The 25,613-nt window shown below is 39.6% G+C and overlaps 1 protein-coding gene across 9 annotated transcripts in view; it reads left to right on the forward strand.

Moving 5' to 3' along the window:
• LOC18426503 (bystin-like protein) overlaps window positions 1-25,373 on the forward strand; it is a 31,073-nt gene extending 5,700 nt beyond the window's left edge. For 2 of the 9 annotated variants that reach the window (XM_020662527.2, XM_006833149.4), the window contains exons 5-12: window positions 1,729-1,780; window positions 1,877-2,204; window positions 7,793-7,872; window positions 7,992-8,039; window positions 16,329-16,475; window positions 17,570-17,642; window positions 17,852-17,927; window positions 25,063-25,373. In XM_020662527.2, the coding sequence (XP_020518186.1) occupies window positions 1,729-1,780; window positions 1,877-2,204; window positions 7,793-7,872; window positions 7,992-8,039; window positions 16,329-16,475; window positions 17,570-17,642; window positions 17,852-17,927; window positions 25,063-25,145 (887 nt within the window). In that variant the 3' untranslated portion in view covers window positions 25,146-25,373. Of the gene's footprint in view, window positions 1-1,728; window positions 1,781-1,876; window positions 2,205-7,792; window positions 7,873-7,991; window positions 8,040-16,328; window positions 16,476-17,569; window positions 17,643-17,851; window positions 17,964-25,039 lie in introns of all 9 variants that reach the window. The other 7 variants (XM_088871093.1, XM_088871092.1, XM_088871095.1 and 4 more) reach the window with 5 other exon arrangements.
• Window positions 25,374-25,613: the final 240 nt, after the last annotated feature.

A 25,613-nucleotide genomic window follows, 5' to 3' on the forward strand; every position in this document is an offset into this window, starting at 1 on the left:
CATTTGTCAAGATTATGTACTATATAGTGACTTTTTCTTTCTCTTTGGTGTCTTAAGTTGTAACTGCTTCGTAGACAATCTTTCGGGTTGTTGGATTTTTAACCGGTATTTTAAAATGCGGGATGCAGTCCTGATGCGGTTGGGGGGCTAATGCGGCGATGCATCTTGATCCGGTCTAGATGCGGGTGCATCACCCTGATGCGGTTAATAAAGATAATGTATGAAAAAAATATGGAGGTGATTTATGTGATAATAGGTATTTAATTTATTCATTAACTCCAATATTATCAGCTATTTGGAGATTCTGAATCGCTTGTTAGAAGACATTATAAAGTCGAAACTAGAAACTTGGAGTAACTTTATAGAAGACAATAGAAGACATCATATTATCATAATTCAATAACATCCAAGAACCATAATGGCAATTGCAAATTCTGCCCTTGAAACCCTTGATATGTTGGTGAATCTATGTTCAAACTTCTCAAAACAATGCCCAAGCTAATCCCAATTGACAACCCAACCCAACTCAGAGAGCAAATCGACAATTTTTTGCAAAACAAATTCGTCCTAATTTCTTTTTTCTCTTCGTTTGATCCAAAAACAGCCACGGGGTGTAATACTCCAAAACCCTTTCCTTGATGGGGATGGCCAAAATACCCATGCTCTTGGACATTATTTTCACCCACGAGCTATGTTGTGCATATGCGCTATGTGCTATTCGGCGGCATATGCGGGTGCATCCCACCAAATAGCATATGTGCCCCTATGCGATGCTCTTCAGGGAGCATAGCGCAATATGCGGCGATGCTGCTGCAGTTCAGAACAATGTTTTTTAACCGTTTTTTGAAATGTTGTTCATAAGAAATTTTCTACAGCATATAAAATTGAAGAAACAAGTGATCTTTAGGGGAATATATGCACATTTAGATTCTTCTTGATACTGGGTTTGATATTCAAGGATTTCATGCTAGGAGCTCCTTTTGACCAGAACTTTGGATCTGGTTCAGTAGCGTATAAAATTAAATTTTATCCTTTCTGTTTCCTTATTCTTCTTTTGAAATCTGTTTAGTTTTTAGTGACTTAACCTTAGTATTGCTCTTTTTAATTTCATGCCTCTTGTTTGCTTGGGGCTACTTCCCTTTGGTTGCGTTGGAAGATTGACACAATCCCCGTATATAATCGTTATGGTTAGGAGACGAGGGCAGTTACCCAATTGAAGAGTTTAAAGTGAATTAGGGTTTTTGTATGCTGTAGCTTCCATGAGGACAAACTTTGGATGGTTATATGTCTTGTGGATCAAATGCTAGACTTGGCTGATGTCATGCAAGCTGTGTCTTTTGGGTACATGAGCCGTGTCTTTTGGGTGAGTCTACCCTGATGAATCACGATCGTTTTAGTTCACTGCTTTTTAACCTTTTCCACATGGCTCATCCATCTATCATGATAAAGGACTTACTAGATGAATTACATACATATTATTGTACAAGAAATTTATTTTTTGAATGAAGAAGCATTGTTTTGTGGCATTGGCATAATCATCCTCCCTGGTGTTATAAGAAAAATAATTCTCCTCCACATGTTAAATTGTGTATATCACCATTTGTAGTCTATTTTAGTATGGAAGTCCTTCAAATTCCTCTTTGGAGATCTGTTTAATGTTTGATACAGCTGTATGCTACATAGATCATCTTTATTTTACGAGTAAACCTGTGTTCTTTTATGTTGCAGAAGAGCGACCTCTTCCAGCTTTGGACAGCGCTGTTATTGATGTTTATAAAGGGTATTTGGTCTTTGGAAACATAGTTTTTGGTTTTTTTAATTGCAATCATCTTTTATGTGAATATTTATAGATGCCTCGCTTTCCCACATAATGCAGAGTTGGTAAACTGCTGACCAGATTCACAACTGGTAAAATGCCCAAAGCATTTAAGGTCATTCCATCGCTTTCTCTTTGGGAAGATGTGTTATATCTTACTGAACCAGAAAAGTGGTCTCCTAATGGAATGTTTCAAGCAACTAGAATATTTTCGTCGAATTTGCCTCCTAAGAAGGCTCGGAGATTTTATAATCTAGTCTTACTTCCACGAGTGAGGGAAGACATTAAGAAGAACAAAAGATTACATTTTGCTCTCTACCAAGCCTTGAAAAAATCTCTCTATAAGCCATCCGCCTTTTTCATGGGCATTTTGCTACCATTGTGTCAGGTATGTTTTTAGTAAAATGGCATGTATCTGTTGCTCATTGTTTGTTTTTTTTTCTTTTTCCTTTTAAAGTTTTTGATAGATCAACATCAGCATTACTTTCATGGTTTATTTCTCAATGAATATTATGATGACCGAACCATTTGCTTCAGTTTTGTTTGTGATTCTACCTTCATGATATAATCCATGAGGATTTCATACTATGATAAGAAAAAGGCGTCATGTATGAGTTTGTTTAGTGATGACATCCAGATTAAAATGAGGAAGTTTATGTATAATTTATATTTCTTTGGCCTGATGTGCGAGGGGGAGGTTTGGAGCTTGTCCTTCATATGACCATTCTTACATGACTCAATATATAGGTGCATGCATGCATGATTTTCATTTCCTATGGCAGAAAGCTGTTTTGTAAGTCCACACACATTATCTACCATGAGAACTGGTCTTTAGTATGTAGTTCTTGTTAAAGAGGTTGTTTATTGAGATTTTACTTGCATTTATTTCATTCTCTTCTATCTACTTGTATCGTTTTGATTGTGATGCATATAGTGAAATGTATTAATCTCTCACTCTTAAAGTTACGAAATTCACTTTTCTACTCAAACGGGACATTTGTTTTTCGTTAATTAGAAGACTTGGTGAGATGTATGTACGATGGAGCGCTAACTAGTGTACCAACAACTAATGGAGAGAGTTCTATGCAAGAGCTCGATGGGGTAGAAGAGTCCAGACCCCTCACTGATACAGAAGCTAACCTTAAAACACAATACAAGCTGGACTACTTTTCTACCCTTAAGAAAGAAGAACTCTTCTGGTACCAGAGATCTAGAGTCAAGTGGCTTAAAACAGGGGACCAAAACACAACTTTCTTTCATCGAATAGCAAATTGCGAAGAAGAGACAATACGATTTCCACCATAAAAAATGGACAATCATTTTCTTACTCTACCCGATGAAATAGAATCTGCCATCCTTGTTTACTTGAACTCCCTGTACACTAGCCCTTTGGACCTCAGGCCTAGAATGACTACCTTGGACTTTTTAACTCTTCTTGCTAAGTGGTCACAGTGGTTGGAATGACCTTTCTCTCAAGAGGAATCGTTTGTGCTATTGACCAACTTGCCAAAGACAGCTCCAGGGCTGGGCGGCTTCCCAGTCACCCCCTTCAAATCCTTCCAGGGTGTCTTTTTACCTGATATCAGTAGCTTCTTCGAAGAATTCTACCATAGGGGGATCCTCAAGAAAGCGATAAACGCTACCTTTATTGCTCTTGTTCCCAAAATTGAAGGGGCTGAGGAGCTTAAGGACTTTCGCCCCATTAGCTTGCTCAATTCTTCATACAAAATTCTGGTGAAGGCTTTAGCCTCCAGACTAAAGCTCATCCTCCCTCTGATCATCTCAATCTGCCTTCATCCAAGATAGGTAGATTTTGGATGGGGCGATGATTGTGCATGAGTGTCTCCACTCAAGGCACTTATCCAAGAAGCCGGGTTTAATTTTCAAAATCGACTAGGAAAAGGCTTATTACCACGTCGATTGGTCCTCTAGTGGACGAAACGATGGCTAGGATGGGCTTTGGTAACCGGTGGAGAATATGGATGCAAGGCTGTATCACCAACTCCCATTTCTCTATTCTCATAAATGGGAGGCCGAAAGGTTTCTTCCCAACCTCGAGGGGCCTTTGCCAAGGGGACCCTTTGTCCCCTTTTCTCTTCGTTATAGTCGCAGAGGTCTTCAGTAGGTCCATTTCCCGCCTTTATCAGGAAGGCCTTCTTTCAGCCTTCCAATGTAGCACACAAGGCCCCTTGGTGTCTCATCTGCAAGATGCAGAGGATACACGAGTCTTCCTTGACGCGTCCCCACAGGAGATCGACAACCCGAGGCTGTTTCTCATTTGTTTTGAGACTGCCACGGGATTTAAAGTTAATATGGATAAATCAAAGATGATGGCGGTGGGCCTCACGAGTCAAGAAATCAGAGCCCTTATTCCTTCTTGTGACTGCAAAGTAGAGGACCTCCCCACCACCTAGTTGGGCATACCTTTGGGCTTGGGGAAGCCCAAAAAAAGACGATGGGCTCAAATTATTGACAGAGTGGATAGGCGCTTGGCCAGCTAGAAAGGGAGGTTTCTTTCCCTGGCAGGCCGATCCATGCTGGTCAAAGCCACTCTGGCCAATGCCCCTATCTACTTAATGTCCATTTTCCACATGCCAGCCTCGGTAGCTAACAAGCTGGACCAGCTCATGAGAAACTTCCTTTGGTCTGGCCAAGGGGAAAAAACCAGACACCACCTAATCTCGTGGGACACAGTCCGACTACCCAAATCCCATGGAGGGCTCGGAATCAGGAATCTTAGAAAACAAAACCTGGCTCTACTAGGGAAATGGTGGTGGATATTGGCTACTCAACCAAATTCCCTCTGGACAGGTCATTCGCAACAAATACAGGATCCCTGCTCATAAGTGGGTGCTTGACAGGACCTCCTGCAGTAGGGCCTCAGGTGCTTGGAAGTCCTTTGCATCCTCTCTTGCTCTTTTCAACCAATCCATTCGCTTCGACCCCAAAGAAGGTTCTAGAGTGCGCTTTTGGTCCGACCTTTGGATTGGACATGCCCCTCTTTGGGATCTTTTCCCCTCTCTCTTTCACCTCTCCGTCAACAAAGAATCAACCATCGCTGAAGAGATGGTCCTATTAGGTGGCAGAAGGTCTTGGAATCCCTCTTTCAGAAGGAACTTAACCGAGGAAGAGACTACACTCGTCATCTCGATGTCCGCAGCCTTACACCCCATCTTCTTATCTCCCTCAGGGACTGACTCATTGGTATTGATTCTCTCTCCCTCATGTACCTTCTCAGTAGTCTCTTTCTACAACAAACTTATTCAACCCCCTACTTACCCTTGGAACCCCTCTTCCGTCCAATCCAAAGTCTGGTCAACCATAGCTCCTCCAAAAGTCCAAACCTTCAATTGGATAGTTTGCTGCCAACAGGCTCTCACAGTCGACCGTTGTCAAAGAAGAGGACTTTCGCTTCCAAACAGATGTAGTTTGTGCCTGCACTAGGAAGGGACTAACCCTCACCTTTTCTTACATTGCAGCCTGGCTTTTGAACTCTGGAGCTGTACTCTTCAGCTGTTTAAAATTCAATGGGTTCTCCAACCCTCAGTCAAGGCTCTCATTTCCTCCTACCCCGGCTACCATTGGCCTAAGGCCGACAGAACTTTGTGGAAGTTAGCAATCGTTGCAACCATTTGAGTTATTTGGATAGAGAGGAATGAGAGTTTCCAACGCCACAAAAGAGAAGTTCCAGTGCTTTTCCAGAAGGTTACGTCCTTAGTAACTTTTTGGGCCTCAACTCACAAGGATTTTATATGGATCCCTTCTAACACCTTTCTTAGTAAGTGGGAGAATATTTTGAACCTCCAACCTCACAAGAAACAAAGGCCTCACAACTAGTTGGCCCCTCAAGTCAACGCCATCAAACTCAACTTTGATGGTTGTTCACTGGGAAACCTGGGCCATCAGGGGCAAGAGGGGTATTTCGGGATCACAACAGCAATATTCTCCTCACCTACTCGGAAAATGTGGGACATTGAGATTCCCAGTTTGCTGAAGCGATGACTCTCCTGCTGCGTCTCAAAAGATTCAACCCCTCTTGGGGCCAACACTTGGTAGTGGAAGGAGATGCCCGAAACGTCATCTCTTGGGCAGCTGGCACCTCCCCTTCTTCTTGGTACCCCACCACGATTTTTGATGAAATTAGTCATATATGCAGGGATATGAACGTCTTATGGAGGCATACTTGGCGGACGTCAAATGAGCTCGTTGATCTTCTTGCTAAAGACGGAGCACGGGCAAGTGTGGAAGACTTTGACGGTCCATCTCCTTTTTTGCTCTGGACCATAGAGGCTTCCTTGGACTATAGCTACCTTTGCTTTTTTATTGTACTCGGGCGTCTCTTATAAGCCCCTTTTTTTGCTACACTCTAATTTTTGTAATCTGGCAGGACAGGGTCGATTTTTTGTATAGGGTCTCCAGACCTATGTTTTTGACTAAGGTACTCGCCTCGTGGGTCCTCGAGGTCATCTCTTCCCCCTTTCACTGGTACTCTCTCTTACAGCAATACAAAGTTAACATTATCAATAAAAAAAAACACTAGCAGAGAGAGGAGTAAGTTCTTAGTGACAATAAGTCTGCATCAAGGGTCAGTGTGAGCCTATACCTCTTTGTCTTAGTTATGGACGACTTAACTAGGCACCTGCAAGATGAGGTATTGTGGTGCATGTTATTCGCAAATGACATAGCTTTGATCGATGAGACTCGAAACGGCGTCAACACAAAGTTAAAACTTTGGAGGGATGCTGTAGAATCTAAAGGTTTTAAATGAGCCGGACTAAGGCAAAGTATATGGAATGCAAGTTTACTAATAATAGGAGTAGAGACGAGGAAGTAGTTACGATTGATGGACAAAAAATATCAAAAAGACTGTATTTTCAATGTCTCGGGTTGATAATCCAGGAAAATGGAGAGATTGAGGAAGATGTTGCATACAACATTTGTGCTAGGTGGGCGAAGTGGAGATATGCAACCAATATTTTATGTGATCCCCGCATACCAATGAAGCTGAAGGGCAAGTTCTATAAGATAGATGTGAGACCAACTTTGCTCTATGGGGCGAAATGTTGGGCGGTCAATATATGTGTAAAATAAGTGTAGCGGGGATGATGATGTTTAGATGGATGAGTGGCAAATCAAGAAGGGATAGAAAATGAAATGAATCTATTCCTAAAAATTTAGGTGTGGCACCAATAGGCGATAAGATGAGATAGACTTAGGTGGGCTGTCTATGTGTGGTGCAGACCCAGTACAACACCTGTTAGGAAGTGCGAGTTAGTTCAAGTGGAAGGTTCAAAAAGAGCAAGGGGTAGGCTCAAAAGGACATGGTTGGAAGTAGTGAGAAAAGATATGTGGACTTATGGCTTCATTGAAGGTATGACTCTTAATAGAACAGAATGAAGGACCAGGATTTGTTGTAGCCGACTCCAAATTAATTGGGAAAAGACTATGATAATGAATTAGAAGTCTTATAGTCGCCGTAACTTTTGTGATGTTTACATCATGGAGAATGAACATTAGATAAAATCAAATTCACAGGGTGAAATGGAAAAACTATACAAAGTCGGTCACTATTTTGATGGGATTGAGGCTGTTTAATTTCTTGAGCTTCTAAAAGGAACATTGGCAAAGTTCTTAAAAGACTTGAAGGATCCCTTTGATTCAAACAATGTTTTGTAATATATCACTTTTCCTATGTTCCTTTTGGATTCATTTAGAAAGTTCTGCTGTGGTTACTATTGAATGCTTCTTGGAGTTTTCTGGGGATATTCATATATCCTCTTGTTGTGCTTCTCAAGCATTGATGATCCATGTAGAGAATCAAGTTAGTTCCACTATTTCTGGTAGTTTCTGTAGGGGAATCCAATATTAATGAATCGATCTTAAAATCCAATTAATGAAGAGCAAGCCTCGAGATTGTTTTGTGACTATCATCTAGTGTAATCCTGGTTTATTTAGATCGGCTCATTTGTTTTGCAGTCAGGGACTTGCAGTCTCAGAGAAGCTGTTGTTATTGGAAGTATTATTCAAAAAGTCTCTATTCCTCCACTTCATTCTAGGTAAATCTGCTTAATTGTAGATGTTGCTTTTGGTAACATGTTATGCTTTACATAAAGTAGTTATGCTTTCTCGGTTTCTACTCCATTTCTTATAGCATTCTTTGAATTCTGCAATGCAGTGTTGCATTAATGAAGATTGCGGAAATGGATTATTGTGGCACAAACAGGTATGGCTAGAGTATTATGTGAAAGAATATTTCCTGTAATCTGACAATTGATTGCCAATTTTGATCATGTTTTCCTGGTCAGCCGTATTATAAGATTCACATCCTAATAAAGTTGGATGATCTTTGCCTGTAACTCAACCTCTATTATTTGTCTTTTGAGGCTTGCTGCTTTTGCCCTCTTTAATTCTTCTACATGTGTTTATGGTTATCTTGATTTGTTTTGTGTTATTTACTGAATCTATTATGTAATGGTTGTCATTTGCAAGTTGTTGGGGTGCATTTATGTCTTGATTTGTTTTGTGTTATTTACCGAATCTATTATCTAATGGTTGGCATTTACAAGTTGTTCGGCTGCATTTATGTGTCCATCAGGATGCCACATGCTTAAAATCTTTATGTTAGCCAATAGCATTAACGAGGGTGGTATGCATAAATTTTTGTCACATTCTGATGGACTTAAATGCTCCCGAACAACTTGCAAATGCCAACCATATGCAATTTAATAGAATATATTTCCTCAATTCAGGTAATGGATTATATGGTTAAGGTAATGGATGTGATGAAAGAGATTTTATCTATATCACCCTCATTAATGTTACTTTTAGCATAATAACTAAAAGATCTGATTGGGAGCAGCTGAAGATCATGAATGTTACTACCTAATTGAGAGCACCTTGCAATCATAACAAAGGAGACACTAGTTAGCATCCTTTGTGTTACAGAATTGATGAAACTAAGAGTGTGATAATTAATAAATAAATAAAAGTGAATGATACTTTTATTTAGATGAAGGTTACCTGGATTTAGGATGAAATGTCATTATATTGTGTCAAAATCACTACTATTCAACATTAATTATTTACATTTTGCATTCAAAGTCTAAAAATTTAGGTTAGATCGCCTTGGCTGCCATGGTTCCTGGGCCCCATTAAGGGTGGGTTTTTGTTTTTTCATTTTTGGTTTGCTTTTTTTGTTGGGGGGGAGGGGGGGCTGATTTGGTTGGATATGAGACTCCTTTAATTGAACTTATGTAATAAATAATTAAAATAAACACAGAAGCGAAACCTAATTGAAAACAAACAATTCCAAACTCATTCCTGAAAAATATCATGAAACCCTAAACCCAAAATCTAAACATACTAACCTTTTGGAACTCAATCAAAGTTGGCTCCAAGCAGTGTGCTTTGGTTGCTGAAACACCTCTATTGCCACTGCTTCGAGTCTCACAAACGATTGGCTTTAAATAGTATGATTCCTTCAAACTCGAAATTCCCAAAAAATTCTAATTCTCCAAAATATTATAAAAAATCCTTTTTTTTTAATTTAGTTTTTCTTCCTCAAAGTCTAGCACAAGGGGTTTTGCCGTGTAGAATACCCCCCCAAAACACTTGTTCCCCATTGGAGGGGTAAAAAAAGCACTCCCCTTCATGATAAAGTGTGCCAAGGTGCTAGACGTCGGACTAGGTGGCGCCTAGGCCCAAAAGGCAGACACCTAATGCAAGGACAGCCCCACCTTAGAGGATGCGCCTCAGGCCTTGGCCCAACTCATGGAGCTGCCAAGGCGCCATGCCATTGCAAATTTTAGAACATGGTTGCATTAATTATGTCCTGAACTTGTCCATACATACCATTGACATCCATTAATTATTTCATCACCTCCTGATGCTTACGGAAGGACAGTGTTAAAAGCAATGGTTTAAAAAGCGGATTGGTGACCCGAATCGGGCACCTCAAAAACCAATCCGGATCGGCGATCCAAATCGGGAATCGGCTGAATCGATCGGATTAAAGCTTCAAAAAAATCCGAAAAAATTATTAAAATTCATTATAAATGTTGTTTTTTAAGAATCCAATAAAAAATGAGGGTAATACATTATTAACTTTCATTTTTTTTATCAATTTGTGAATATTGAGATGCTCTTTCCCTGTATAAACTTATTTTAACTATTAAATTTGCATCACATAAAAGAAAAATCATAAAATTATCATGGATAAAATATATAATTATATATGAACTATTATAAAGAGTAGACTAATCAATGAAAGAATGGCCATTAAAATCTCGTTTTGGCGAAAAACCCTAATCCGCTAAAAAAACCCAAACTATTACAGCCTAACTATAATCCAAAATTATTACAACCTCACAAATTATAATATTATATACTGAAATTATAATTATTAGTTTACATTTTATAATTATTTTATTAGACAAATAATAACAAATTAAAAATATTTTATAATATTATCTAATTTAAAATGTATTATTGACAACTGTAAGAAAAATAGTACATTACATGATTTATAATGTAAAAATTCATAAATAAAATAAAAAATTTGGTTATCAATGTAAAAATTAATAAAATGCGTACAAATTTTGGAAATAACACTTCAATTTTTCAAAAATTTATTTTTTTAGGTTTCTATAATAAATTTAGTAAAAGAGATTGTTAGTAGAAAGATGGAGATTTCAAATAGAATAAAATTTTTATTTTTATTTTTTTTATACCTTTCATATTATTTACAAAAATAATTATACCACTATATATATACAACAAAAATTAACTGTTATATAAAAAATTAATTTTTTTATTTTTCATTTTCTTATGCCTTTTATATTATTTACAAAAATATTTATATTTATACCAACCACTATATACACAACAAAAATATTTATATTTATACTAACCACTATATACACAACAAAAATGCAACACATGCCCAAGGGGATTCGACCTTGGGACATCAAGTAAAAAAACAGAAGTCATAACCACCAAGCCATCTAACTACATGTTGTTGATTAATAGATTATATTTACATTTCGTTTTCATTTAATGATGTTTGAGAATTATCCCACATCGAAAGATAGGTATTCAACTTTGGTATATAAATACCTATGTAATATGAACTATAACATGTGTACAAAAATATTAGAGCAACCTCACACGTGCGTTTGGATGCACGTGTGAGTATGTGTAGGGCACGCTCGCACGTGCGTTCGGACACGCGTAAGTGTGTGTGGGGCATGCTCGCACGTGTGCTTGGACGCACGTGTGCACGTGTGAGTGTGCGTGAGGCATGCTCGCATGTGCGCTTGGACGCACGTGTGAGTGTGCGTAGGGCACGCTCGCGCGTGCACATGTGAGTGTGCGTGGGGCACGCTCGCACGTGCGCTTGGACACACGTGTGCTCGTGTGAGTGTGCGTGGGGTACGCTCGCACGTGCGCTTGGACACACGTGTGCACATGTGAGTGTGCGTGGGGCACGCTCGCACGTGCGTGTCATGAGTTACGTGTGTGAACCGAGCTGAACCGGATGGGAATCGGCGGTTCTTCTCTAGAACCGGGCGATTCCCGATTTTGTGCTGGAACCGGCACGGACTGTGCTGGTTCTCGAGTGGAACCAGGCGAGTCCAGTTCGACTCGCCGTTTTTAAAACACTGGTTAAAAGTAATGTAGGGTTTAGAAAGTGCTGTGTGGGTTTCACAACACTTCCATAAAAGAAGAATCTGGGATAACTGAAAACAATACAAGGGAGCTGATCTTTTATTAGTTTTGTACAATTTCACGCTTTACAACCTCTGAAAGCATGTGTGTGTGTGTGTGTGAGAGAGAGAGAGAGAGAGAGAGAGAGAGAGAGAAGAGAGAGAGAGAGAGAGAGAGAGAGAGAGAGAGAGAGAGAGAGAGAGAGAGGCTAATAGTGATCACTAAAAAGTGGGATCAAGAAGCCTACATTTTAAAATTGCAATGGCATCAAGAACCCTATCCTGGAACACCAGAACAAGCTCTCAAAGCGGGATCAATCCCAGAGCTACAATGCATTCTCCAGAGTTTTTGAGTTTTGGTGGTTTGTACATCATTGGTTGCTTTTTTTGGAAACCAATTCCTAGTTCAGGCAAACTAAGGGATTCTGCCCCTTGTAAAACCCTACCAATTTCCTTTTTGCTAGTTAGGTTTTTTGAGAAAAAGTGGATGAGCAGAAAAGGAATACTCAATTTAGATCGGTTCTGTAAGATGGCCATGTTTTGCCCAAGATTCCGCTGAAAGCCTGCCCAAGATTCTGCTGAAAGCCACGAGGCTGAAGCAAGGAGAATTTCACGACCTTCCCAAGACTACCTTGATTTTTTGCTCTACGCATTGATTTATGCCTTCACGGAGTGTAAGAGCAATCATTCCCATTGATTCATATTCTTAAGAGAATTGCCAAATGTGACTCAATGAACTAAGAGCCCTCGTTTGCTCCACCCTCCTGATTGTGATATGTGATCCCCTCATGATCAAATGGGCGAGAAGAGAGGCTGTTTGGCCTTGTAATAACTCAGATACTGTAGATTATTGCATTAGGAGATTGGTCCTATCCCTTTTATTTATTAGTAAATCCAATAAAGAGGTCAAGTAACTTTCTTAAAAGGGAGCTGGGAAGGACTCCCCTAGCTGCTGGAACTCTTTGATTCCCTCACAAACTTTGTTTCTTGATTAGATATTCATTGGTTTCATCCTTGATGTGACTTGGTGTTTCCTTTGTTATCATTTGTTATCTATAGGAAGAATAGAAAAGCCTGTAACGATTAAAAGGGTTATTAAGTGCCAATAAGATGCGATAGAGATACAAAAGAATCAAATATGTTCTTCGGAGATGAAATAGATATTGAGAATTTCAAATTGCACTAGACAGGCACCCAAACCAATGTGATCCGAAGTTCTTGTCATCCTTAACTTGGTAACAACATTTGTGGTGATCCTTCTATTACAAGTTATTTTACTTCTCGTTTTTATCAACTTCAAAGTTTTATTTTCTCGCCAAAATGAGGCTTAGTGTTATTTGTTATGGAAAAGGCCACTGATTCTTTTTGTCATTGTTTGCAATGTGTTAAGCTCTCCATTTGTGGAAAGTAGTAATTGCCCTTACTTGTATCCAGAATTCAATAACCATATTGTCCAAATATCTTGTTTCTTATAATTTATATTTTCCAAATGTCCATTGGATATGATTTCAGAATACAGATACATGTAGAATTTTTTTTTTTGTGTTTTGTTTTTGGGAAAGTGGTGGCAACATATATTTCTCTGTAGATATGTTCACAAAAATATCCTACCAGGGGTGGGATGATGCAGCCAATACGTTGGGTGCTCTTCATAACTCTACAAAATGTACACAAAAGCAAAAACAAAACCATAAAGACAAAAAGGCCATTTTTGGACAAAAACATGAGGCCTATACATATATTAGCATATAACTGTGAAAATGTTGAGACTTGAGAGAAAGTAAGGTAGAAGAAAAGGAGATAAGATGGATGAAACAAAAGTCTAGAGAGAGGAGAGTAGGGAGAGATGAAAGCATAGGCATAGGAGACGAGAGTGGGGAAAAGTAGAAATGGGAGAGAAGGAATAGTAGGTTCTTATAAATGGGAAAACGGAGAAAGGATAGACGAACAGGTGACCATAGAGAGAGTAGAGTGGGAGGCATGAATAGTAGATGAAGGAGGGGGGGGGTGAATAGTTGATGAAGGAGGACATAGGAGGGGGGGGGTGAATAGTTGATGAAGGAGGACATAGGAGGGAGGAGTGGATAGTAGATGAAGAAGAAAGGGTAGAGCTGAAAGAGATAGAAGCAAAGCAAAAAACAAAAAATTATGTGGCGAATTCATGCAACCCAAGATTTGCCCCCTTTTGCTGAAGCATCAGCAATCGCATTGGCCTCTTGCTAAGTATGTGGAAGTTGACTCTTAAGAGGCATGCAGAAATGAAAAATGTGATCAAATACGTGAGATAATCTCCAAGGGTAAGAGGGACTTCCTCAAAGCCCAAAATATAACTTCTTCGGAGTCTCCTTCAACCAGTAGATGTTATCCTTAAGAAGGGTCAAATCTCTTAATTCCCTCAAGAATGGCATTTGCTTCGGCCCAAGAAGAATCCCCTAGACTGATATATCCCTAGGAAACTAAATAAAGTGCATTCGTGTGAATTTTATAAAGGTAGCTCCATATACACAGTGGCCTAGGTTGCCAAGGGAGAAGCCTTTGACCATAAGTTTGATGACAACTGTGCTTAGGGGAATCCAAGTGGTAGATCTACAACTTCTCAAGGGTTTGAGAGTGATAATGTTGGCCAATTGGATATGAGATACGTGGCTTATTGAGGTTTGATGTTTTCTAGCCCAAGAGATAGTGAGATCTCTTGCATATTTAGCAGTGGCATTTTCTAACCTCTTTAGTTGCCAGGAATATTTTGGAGTTGCTTTCTCGCCAAATACAGGTAGTCCCATCAATAGGTCGGGTAGCAAGTAGAGAGTTAAAAACCAACATTCGTGCAGTTGGGGGTGACCCATGTCTAATTGAAATCTTAAAGATGCCTAGCCCACATCAAGGTAGCTTAATTATGGGGAGGTTTATTTGATTTGATTATGTCATCTTATACCTAGTCCTAGTAGTATCGGTTATCAGTATTGGTATCAACATGATATGATACCAGCGCAATAAATATATACAAGTATTTGTTCTTCATACATAGACTAGAAGAGCTCAAGAAAATCGAAACTGCTACCATGGTGTATACTTGAGTCGTCATCACCATCATCATCTCTAGAGCATTTCCCAACTAATTGGGGTCGGCTACATAAATCTTGGTCTGCCATTCTGCGTTATTTAGGGCCATACCCTAAGTGAGGCCATATGTCCCCATATATTTCAATACTTTCAACTGTCTTTTTGGGCCTACTCCTTGTCCTTTTTGAGCCCTCCACTCAAACTAACTCGCACCTCCTAGGTTTGGGCAACACATGACCAAGCGATTTAAGTCTATTTTCTCTCATCTTATCGCCTATTGGTGCCATACTTAAATTATCCCGAATGTATTCATTTTGATTTTTATCCTTTCTTGTCTTGCCACTTATCCATCTCAACATCCTCATCTCAGCTACACTCATTCTATGGATATGTTGTTTTTTGTCCGCCCAACAGTCTGCTCCATAAAGCAAAGCTGGTCTCACAATTGTCCTATAAAACTTCGCCTTCAACTTCATTGGTTTGCGGCGATTACATAAAACTTTGGTTGCACATTTCCACTTTCGCCCACTCAGCTCTAATTCTATGTTCGATATCTTCTTCTTTGTTTTCCATTTTCTTGGATTATTAACGTATGATATCGAAAGTGCGCTCTTTTTGGTATTTCTTGGGCGTCAATCTTAACTATTTCCTTGTCTCTACTCCTATTATTACTAAAATTGCATTCCATTAATTATGGTTTGGTCTGACTAATTTTAAAACCTTTAGATTTTAGAGCGTCCTTCCAAAGTTCTTTGTTTTGGCACTATTTCAAACTATGTAATATGCAAATAACATGTACCATGGTACCTCATCTTGTAGGTGCCTAGGTAAGTCGTCCAATACTAAGACAAAGAGGTATGGGCTCAACGTTGATCCCTGATGTAGACCTATTGTCACTGAAAACTCATTTGTCTCTCCACTAGTTGTTCACACACTAGTTAGCGCTCCTTCATACATATCTCTTACCAAATTGATATGTAGTATCTGGAGACTCCTTTCTTTTCTAACAACCACCAAATTAAATTTTAAGGTACTCTGGCATAAGCTTTCTCTAGATCAATAAAGACCATGTGGAGGTCTTTTCTATTTGCCCTAAACTTCTCAATCAGTTGCCTAAGTAGGAAAATAGTTTCAGTTGTTGAGCTCTTTGTCATAAAACTGAATTGGTTTTTTGATACAATTGTTTCATGCCTTAGTTGTTACTCAATGACTCTATCCCATAGCTTCATAGTGTGGCTCATAAGTTTGATCATTTGATAGTTCGCATAATTCTATGTCTCCTTTGTTCTTGTAAATAGGTACTACAATACTTTTCCTCCATTTGGCATTTTTCTTTGTTCTTACTACCTTGTTGAACAACATAGTTAGCTAGTCAATGCCGATCTCCCCCATGCTCTATCGAGATACTATTGGGTCCTAAAGAATTTCCTATCTTCATCATCTTTAAAGCTTCTTTCACTTCCGATATCCTAATCTTACAGGTATATCTATGACCTTCACCCACATTTATGCCAACAGGTTGGTCTTGAGTAAGATCCATTAATTATGTATGCCTTTATTCATTTGGAGGTCTTGGAAGATCTTTTATTTTTTATTTTTATATTGTAGAAGAAGTTCATTTATTCTTTTTCATATTTATGTTTTCTTCTTTTGCTGTTGAAACTGCTGTTTGTTTGCTTTGATGATACTGATTTACTGTCACCTAATAATTATGGGTACATTCGTAATCTTACATTTTGGTATCCCAGCTACTTCATCAAACTATTTCTTGACAAGAAATATGCGTTGCCCTACCGAGTAATTGATGCTGTTACTGCACATTTTATGAGGTTCATGGAGGATACCAGGGTAATGCCTGTCATATGGCACCTGTCTCTTCTTTCCTTTGTTCAAAGGTATGGTTCTTGCAAATTTTTACTAGAAGCTGCCATTGTTGTAATTGGTCTTTCTTTATGGAGATTATTAGTTTGACAACCTGTTATTCAAGAAAGTGCCAGTAGGTTTGTAACCTTTTATCTTATGTTATTTATTAATCACCAACTTCTGGACGTCTATGTTTACAACATTTTATACACTCATTTCATTGTGTTTATGACATATACTACACATATCCCTATGGACTTAGACATGTGTACCCTCGAAATGAAAGTGTCCCCTTGTGAAAGAATGAGCAATGACTCATTGCAAGAAATAATACCATAAATAATTTGCACTGGAGGGAAGGCCAGGGGATTTTAAGCCCATAGGTATTTCGCTGAAGGGAAAGATATTTGCGTTTTGTAAGAGAAAAAGATCCTGCCAAAATTTATCTCTTAGATATTGTCTTTTGTTATGCAGTTCTTTTTTATGCATCACATGTTAGTTGCTAATGTTGCAGTGAACCTTTGCCAAATATTACTGTATTGCACAATCCATAACTGCGTTTGCAGCGAGCCTTAGCAAATTATACTGGAAACTTCAAAGTCGAAAAAGGCTTTTAAAATTTGAAGAAAAGCTGATGTCTTCTTATGCCATGAGTTTACTGATTTGTATGCTTCTTTCGGCTTACTTGATTTATTTATGTTCTAAATGTTATTGTTTTGTACTTCTTGTAACAGAATGCATGGTTTATCATCATTCAAAATCTTGTTACTTTTGTCTGCCTTGAAGTTTGCTTCGATCTTTCCTATTGAAAGCACAACAATTGCCTACCTCATTGATTTCCTTGCTATGCCTCTGAATTTTTCTTCCCCCCCCCCCCCCCCCCCCCTTTAATGGATCAATTGCAACTCCTAGACAATGGATGAAGTTTTATCATGCTTTACATGGATCAATAACGGATGTTTTCATAGCCTGTGTATGATTGGGGTTTCTTCATCTCCTCTTCAACAAATTAGTGGACGGATATTTAGGAAAACACTAATAGATCCAGCATAGAACAATAAGTTGCTATTTTCATTACTTTTCTCTGTGTTCATATCCTTATAAAATGTAATGCATGTCTATACAGGTACAAAAATGAACTTACGAAGGAAGACAAAGATAATATTGATCGTCTAATTCAACATCAGAAACATTATAAGGTGATTCATAGAAGCCTTTACCTGTTTCCTGACTTTTCTTACTGTCTATGGCTTGTATTAGATGGTGGAATTGGGAGGCGAAGCCATCTTTTCTCAGTTTGCGTGAAAGAAGTGTCCCTAAATAATAGTTTCAATAAGTGCCGTGTAAATACTTCTCACAGTGAATTCTTGAAATAATGTGTATCTGATGCATATGCTTTGTTGTGTAGGTTACGCCTGAAATCAAGAGGGAGCTCAGAAGTAGTCGAAATCGTGGTGAAAAAGAGTTCGACTTTATGTCAATAAATATCCTTATATGCTGACCAATTGTTTGTTGCTGTTGTTAGAAATAGCATTGCATATTTGTGAAGAAATCGCTACATTTTTTCGATTCTAGGGCTCAATAACTTTAGGTGTGTGTCTTTGTGTGTGTGTGTATATATATATATAGGGATTGTCCATAAAGAGACCATTTACCTTTTGTGCATGGTCACAATTATTCCCACTCATTAGATATCAAATTGGGTGGCTTGGGGTGAGTCACGAAGTCCGAGAATATTTTTTTTGGAACTTTTTGTCTAATCAATGATACTCTTACAACCACCCATTTTGAAATCTAAGGGGCAAGAATGATTGTGACCTCCTTGTACAAAAGGTAAATGGTCTCTTTATAGGCAATCCCATATATATATATATCTATATATATATATATATATATATATATATATATATATATATATATATACATCATCATCATCATCATAGCCTTTTTCCATCTATTTGGGGTCGGCTACACGAATCTTAGTCTGCCATTCTGCTCTATCAAGGGCCACAACCTTAGTGAGGCTATAAGTTTTCATATCTTTTCTCACTACTTCTAATCATATCCTTTTGGGTCTACCCCTTGCTCTTTTTGAGCCTTCTACTGAAAGTCTGAAACACTGAAATGCATTCTAACATGGTTGGTTCTTGTTTGTTTTTTACAACCATTTTCATGTCAGGGTTTTAGCCTTTTCAGAATGCAATTGATGATCTTAGACACTACAAAGTTAATGTTTATTCACCATATTCTCGAGTATGATTCCTTTTAGTATGTTATCAATGTAGAAGCCCAAATACTGACTACACAATGACTTTGTGTTTGGCTTTGTTCTGATAGTATAATTGTTATATGTTATTACCTGTTATATCTGTATTTGGTGCAACAGTTCAGACCTTAACTCGAGGTTAACTCGAGGTTTTGGCGTGCTAATATTGTGATCCAAAATATTGGAATCTGCTTCATATTTTGCTTGTGACAGTTATCAACATTCTATCGGATCTGTTTCAAAAGCTAAGATGTGAAACCCTTGGGGATTTTAAGTTATTGACCCTATCTTCTGAGTCACATCCCTATGGCAAGTTTTGCAACAGACCCAATCTTACCATTCTCACATGGTCTAGATGTCCACCAATACGTTGACCCTCCTATGCTTCACTCTATTATGTTATTTTAAGACCCCATCTATGTTTCTTGAACAGCATATTTTAAATCGTCTTTTGACTGGAATCTTGTTGAGCACTAATCAAAATTTGATCTTGGCCGAGCCTGAGGTAATGGGATAATCTCTGAAGTTTCTACTTCATTGATTAGTGTTCAATTATAACCTAGTATGTCTTCTTGAGCTTCTACACTGAAAACACCTCAGGGGACATTGTAACTAAATCAGTGGCTACAGAATGCTTCTGGTCCTATTGCCTCAAGTAATTGTCCTTCATAACTCTTGTTCCTAGCACCCATGAAGTTGCTTTTGCTCATTACTCTCTGGGGAATGTGTAGATGGCATTGAGTTATCAATGTAAGGTCCCTCTTCTTCCCAGCACCAATGAAGAGACAAGGACATAGTCAATGTTGACCAGAAGGGCCCATTTGACAGTTCACACGATATTGCAAGTAATTTAGTTGATAGAAGCTGGGAATTCAACCTTTCCTACCCACCTGAAGGTAAGCAAAAGGATTGAATGTTTAAAGATCATATTTGGATCCTTCACCATGAATGAGAAGTCTCTAATGTTCTTGGGTTGATACACCTCCTGAGAACCACAAGCAAAACTACCTAGTTAAAACTATTTTTATCAACCAAAGCTCTCTTACAAGATACGATTCAAATGATTCTACTGGTCACCTGTTTGGATTCTATCCACTACATTGATGTATTTCTCATACCCTGGCCTACAACTTGGGACTGTTTGTAGAAAATCGCTCCTCCCAACAACTCATCTCTCCATAATGGAGGGAAGAGCCACACCAATAGCAATTCACAAGCTGCCCTCCAAAATTCCTCATCCTTGCATATGTCACTATGGCAGGGTCTTCTCAAACCCATGCGCTTCTATCCATAGGGCAGTGTCTTCTCAAACCCATACACGTCTAGTGTTTATTTAGTTTTGGCTAGTTTCTTGTGCTCAAGAAAAGCTAGTTAAAAATAAATTTATTGACCCAAAACTATCTAGTTAAAAAAAAAAAAAAAACTACCTAGTTAAAAATATCTCTATCGACCAAAGCTCTCTTAAAAGATGGGACTCAAATGATTCTACTGACCACCTGTTTGGATTTCATCCAGTACATTGATATATTTCTCATGTCTTAGCCTCGGGACTCTTTCTAGAAAGTCACGCCCCCGAATAATTCGTCTCTCTATAATCTAGTGGCATACCAACTTGCATATGGAGGGAAGAGCCACACCAATAGCAACGTTTTTGTTTTTTTGAGAATGTTAACTGTTATATATATATATATATATATATATAAATAAAAGAGTACAAAGAGATAAAGACGAGAGAGGGGGGGGGGGGGGGGGGGGGAGTGGTATCCGCACATGGATAGCTCAGAGTACATGAAACCCTTCTGAAATGGGGGGGGGGGGGTAGGACAGAATCCAAAAGCCTTCGTTTTAAAGATTACAATGATAAAGATGGAGCAACCAAGAAAAAGAAACTGATCCAAAAATCCAAAACACGATCCTAAGATCCATCATAGACAGCTGCTTCCTTGGCTAAGGTGTTCGTTGCCTGGTTTGACTCCCTCCATATATACTTTCACAAGACGCGCCTACCCCTGCAAAGGTGGTGAATCTCATTCAAAATGTGACCTATAATCCAAGGAGGGGGGGAGGAATTGCTGGCCCAAGCAATCACATTCATGGAGTCTCCCTCTATGATCATTGACTCGATACTATGGAGATGGATGAGTTTGAGTCCCTCAAGAAGTGCAGTGGCCTTTGCCTCCATAGAGTCAGTATGCCCAATAAATTTGGATGGAGCGGTAATAGTAGTTCCCGTGTGGTCCCTGAGGATTGCCTTGCCCCAACCCTGCAGGCCTAACACCCGTCGAAATTGAGCTTATGTTGACCCTGGTCAGGTGGTCTCCAATTTACCGCACGAGGTAGGCACCTCTTGTGGTACTGCAAAGTAGTTGCCCAGTCCTGGTGAAAGGTTGAGGGAGGGACCCCTTTAAAGCTTTTGTGGTTAGTAGCCCAAAACACAAGCTTAGCTTTAAACTTAACGAAGATGTTGTGGACGGAGGAGTCTTCCCCTCAAAAAATCATGTTATTGCGCTTCATCCACAGTGACCAGATCTACTAGCTACAATGGATTTCCATAGCTGAATTCCAGCCTTAGCCCAAGGGAAAGGTTGAATAGCACAAGGGGTCAGGGGGACCGTTTCGGGGACAACCCACTGGACTTGAAAATGCCCGAGTAACTTCCTCCAAAACTTGTATGCATAGGGACAGAACAGGAACAGGTGGGGGTTTGTCTCCTCAGCATTAAGGGAAAGAACATAGTGATTGAGTAGGGGAATTCCTTGCCTTTGAAGGTGATCAACCGTGAGAGCCTTTTGGGAAAATTCAATCAACAAGAAGACCTGAATCCTAGGAGGGGCAAAGGATGACCAAGCTTGTGCCGCCAAAGAGGGGGGGTTATGTGGAAAGGTAGGTGGTTGAGTGAGGTTGAGGAAGAACGAGGAAATCGAATGTATCCCTGATGGAGTAGGGGTCCAGATGATTCTGTCCTGCCCTTGAGAGGCAAGAAGCTTGAGCGAAGGATGCCCGCCAGGTCTGAGAAAGTGGGGATCTCCGAGTCGACAAGCGCACGCCTGAACACTGCGTTCCAGGCTCTAGAGGATCCAGCCACTATCATTTCCTCTGCCACTAATCGCTCCTTGAGAACAGGCGAGCGAAAAGATTTCCAGGAACCTCATCTTGAGAGAGGGTCTTGACCAAGCCAGGCGCTACTGCCCTCTTTAGGATGGAACCGGATACACCTTTTGAAAAACTAAAAAGTGGAACAAATAGAGCACCAAATTCCAGAGGATCTATGATAGGTTCTGCTAACAGGTAGCCACAGGGATTGGGGTATCTGGTATTTAAGCCTCAAAATGTTTATGCACAAGTGGCCCCTAAGAGTAAGGAAGGCGCCATCACCACTTTCCGAGGAGTGCGACATTCTGCATTTTAAGGTTTCTAATTTCTAGGCTTCCTAATCTCTTTGGGAGGCAGAGTTTTTCCCATTGAATAAAGTGAAACTTATGGTTTCCAGCCTCGCCCTCCCAAAAGAATCTGCGGATAAGCTGCTAGATCTGAGTACTGACTGCCGTAGGCATCCAGTATAGGGACATTTGGTAAACTGGGATGTTTGCTAGTGTAGTCTTTAGAAGAGTAAGCCTTGCCTGCGCGGGATAAGAACCGGCCCTTCCATCCTGCCAATTTACGGTCTACCTTGTCAAAAATGTGCGACCATTGTCTCTTTTTAGGTTTGCCCTAACATAGAGGTAAACCAAGGTAATTGGATGGGAGATTAGTCGCCTCACATTCCCAACTATCCGCGAATGCTTTCAAAGTAGGAAAATCCATAGCTATTCCCATCATCTTAGTCTTCTTGAAGTTGAGTTTGAAACCAGTAACTAACTCAAAGCAATGTCAATTCACAAACTGTCCTCCACAATTCCCCATTTTCACAGACTTCACCGAGGAGGAGGTGCCTTTTACCTATTGGGCAGCGTCTTCTCAAATCCATGTGCCTCTAGTGTTTATTTAGTTTTGGCTAGTTTCTTGTGGTCAAGAAAAGCTCTTGATAGAAAGAAGTTAAGGAACCTTGAGCTTATGCCATTTCCCAAATGCAGGATTCTAGCGGATCCCCTAAGTCGGCATTCGCTACTGGATTCACTTTTTGCTTGAAACTTACTTCAAAAGTAGGAGCAACAAAATGGAGAGTGGTGGATAGTGCATCTGTAGGAGAGAGAGGCAATGTCCGAAAAATTCCGGGCAGTGCTTAAGCTGCCTTGGGAGGGGGTGGTCCTGACTGCTTGGGCAGCCGCACAGATTTCTGGGCGGCCCAGGTGGAAGAACAGGGGTGGCAGGTGTCGAAAGAACTGATTTAGGTTCAAATTGTGTGTTAAAAATGCATATTGCATACATTTTTTTATGTTCAATCAATCCAAACTCCAAAGACAAACCAAAGTATTTGAGATTTGGACAATTAGTTAATAACACATTAAGAAAAATAGGAAAATATAATCCAGCATTCAAATTCGGTATTACGGGCAACCCAGGACTGGCAGGAATAGGGGGCATCTTTAGAAACCATGTTGGAATTTCCTCTCTTTCGCCTCTTCTATTGGCATAGCGGATTCCGCTGAGGTAGAAGCCTGTGCTCTCTTGGAAGGCCTCAAACTTTTCAACCCCTCATGGAGCACTGTCCTGGTTGTTGAGGGTGACTCTAGAAATATCAACAACTGGGTCTCACAACTATCTTTGATGAGATTTTCTATATTTGCAGGCATATGCAGGTCTTGTGGATGCATACCTGGAGGGAGGTCAATTAGGTGGCCGACGCACTAGCTTAATAACGAGCTTCTATGGAGTTGTCCTAAGCTGTGTCTCTTTATGCCTGCTTCTCCCGTCTCTGTGTGACTGTTTGGTGTATCTTTTGAACTTTCATTTTGTGCTTGTAATCTGTCTGGTGTATCTTTGGAGATGGATGAGTTTGAGCCCTGCTCGGGCAGTTTTTGCACCTCTTTTATTCTTACCCTTAATAGAAGATCAACAGTTGCAAAAAAGCATTCAAATTCAGTACTAAACTACTGGTAGACTAGATAACAAGTACCAAGTACTAACACAATCACAAGGAAAATATAATAATCATATAATCACAAACTCACAATTTACAATTCACAAAACAGAGCTTATAATCCATATTCCATAGTCCAAAGCCCCTCCCAATCATCATAGAGCCATACTTCTTATTAACTCGTACACGCAATGACATGGCACATAGTCTATAGTCCCACCCCAAAGGGGGGGAAGTAAAAAAATGCGCCTCCACGAGGGTCATTTTTGCCCCTAGGCGGGCACAGTCCTTGAGCACCCGTCCCAGGGCGTTGCTGGGGCCCCACCTAGGTAGGCGCCCAGGAGGGATGCCTAGGCCTGGGTGATGCACACAGGCCCCCCTGGATCGCCTAGGTGCTAGGCGGGCCCTTTTTTGGAACATTGGAGAGAGGTCACAGTAGTAACATTCAATAAATTAGGCTCTAGTCCTCTTGTTAGCACAAAGCCTTTGCATTTTGCAAGATGCATTTGCAAAGCTTTTGAAGATTTTAATGGGAATCCAAATAAAGAACCAGAGCTTCTACAAGGCACTTAGATGAGCTGTTCATGAATGGGGTATGAGCCGTGCTGACACTAGTAATCCACCACAATTATCTCTGACGACACATCCTCATTAGAAACTTCGGCAATCTCAGTCTGCCTGATTATGTTCCTTTTCCTGGTCATTTTACTCAATTTCCAAGCTTTTGATGTTTATTGGTTTAGTACTCGCATGGACAGACATGGTGTGTTTTGGGGTTTGCCATTCCTGTATAAACCTTCTTAAGGTGGAGAAACAATAGTGGTACATTGACACACTCCCCTGACTCATCCGCCTTAGGGATGAAATTATGGAAACTAGCGTAAAAGTAAACCAGATGGATCCCCTATAGATTCCAACCAATAAAAAAAAAGCTCATTTGTGCCATGGCCTTCAGGATCTGTCCAGCTAGGGTCTTAAATTTTATTTCAAGTTTTTGGTAAGATGAAAATGTAGGAGCAATTGCAGATTGTTGGTTCTTGTAAATGTGATTGGTTTCTATGAATCGGTAATCTTTGATCAAACTGCTTAATTAAAAAAAAAAGGAAAGAAAGAAAAATGATAATCTTTAATATTTGGTTTTCAGAAAGCTCTTGTATACAATTTTTGATGCTCATTCAGTGGCTTTTGAGGAATTTTGGTGCTTGGTGCAGCTTCAAGAGATGGTAACCTGCCCATTCCGGCAAGTGAAACATCAAAGAACACACTTGTAGTGTTATTTATATGTTGATTATGATTCAATGGTTCAATAGTTTGTTTCCTTGACTTTCCGTACCCCCTTTGCTGGTTTCTGTGATCAATAAGCCAATTGAGGAAGACAGATGGAGCTTTCCAGAAGTTCCCATGGAGGAAGACTAATGGCACCTTCCATCTTGTAGCAGTAACCAGCATCTGAAGTTTTGTTCTTGCCAATTATTCTTCCCTTTCTGTATTAATTTCCATCATATGTATTAATTTTCCCATTTTCTTGGTCTCAATTCGAGCCAAGTTTTGTCCTTTCGAGACTGATAACTGCGAGTCTGAATATGCAAGTTATTTCAATTGACTTAACCATTATTTGTTGAGATGACGAGTCTTTGGATGAAATCTGTAGAGTTTCATGGTATGATTGCATGGTTCTGAGAGGAAATATTGGGTTATCCCAGGCTTCCACCCAATTCTTGAAATAGATGGTTTGAGCATGACAAGAAGGTTTTGTTTTCTATATTGCAACAATGGACCAATAGGCAGAGTTAGGACCCACATCAAAAGATACTTAGTTGTGGATAATCATATTGTTGAATGAACTTGAGATCCTTACTAGTGTTAACTAATATGTATTCGGCC

Source organism: Amborella trichopoda, chromosome 7, assembly GCF_054954075.1.
Source record: "Amborella trichopoda isolate Santa Cruz 75 chromosome 7, AtrichopodaSantaCruz75HAP2 v2.0, whole genome shotgun sequence".
NCBI lineage: Eukaryota > Viridiplantae > Streptophyta > Magnoliopsida > Amborellales > Amborellaceae > Amborella > Amborella trichopoda.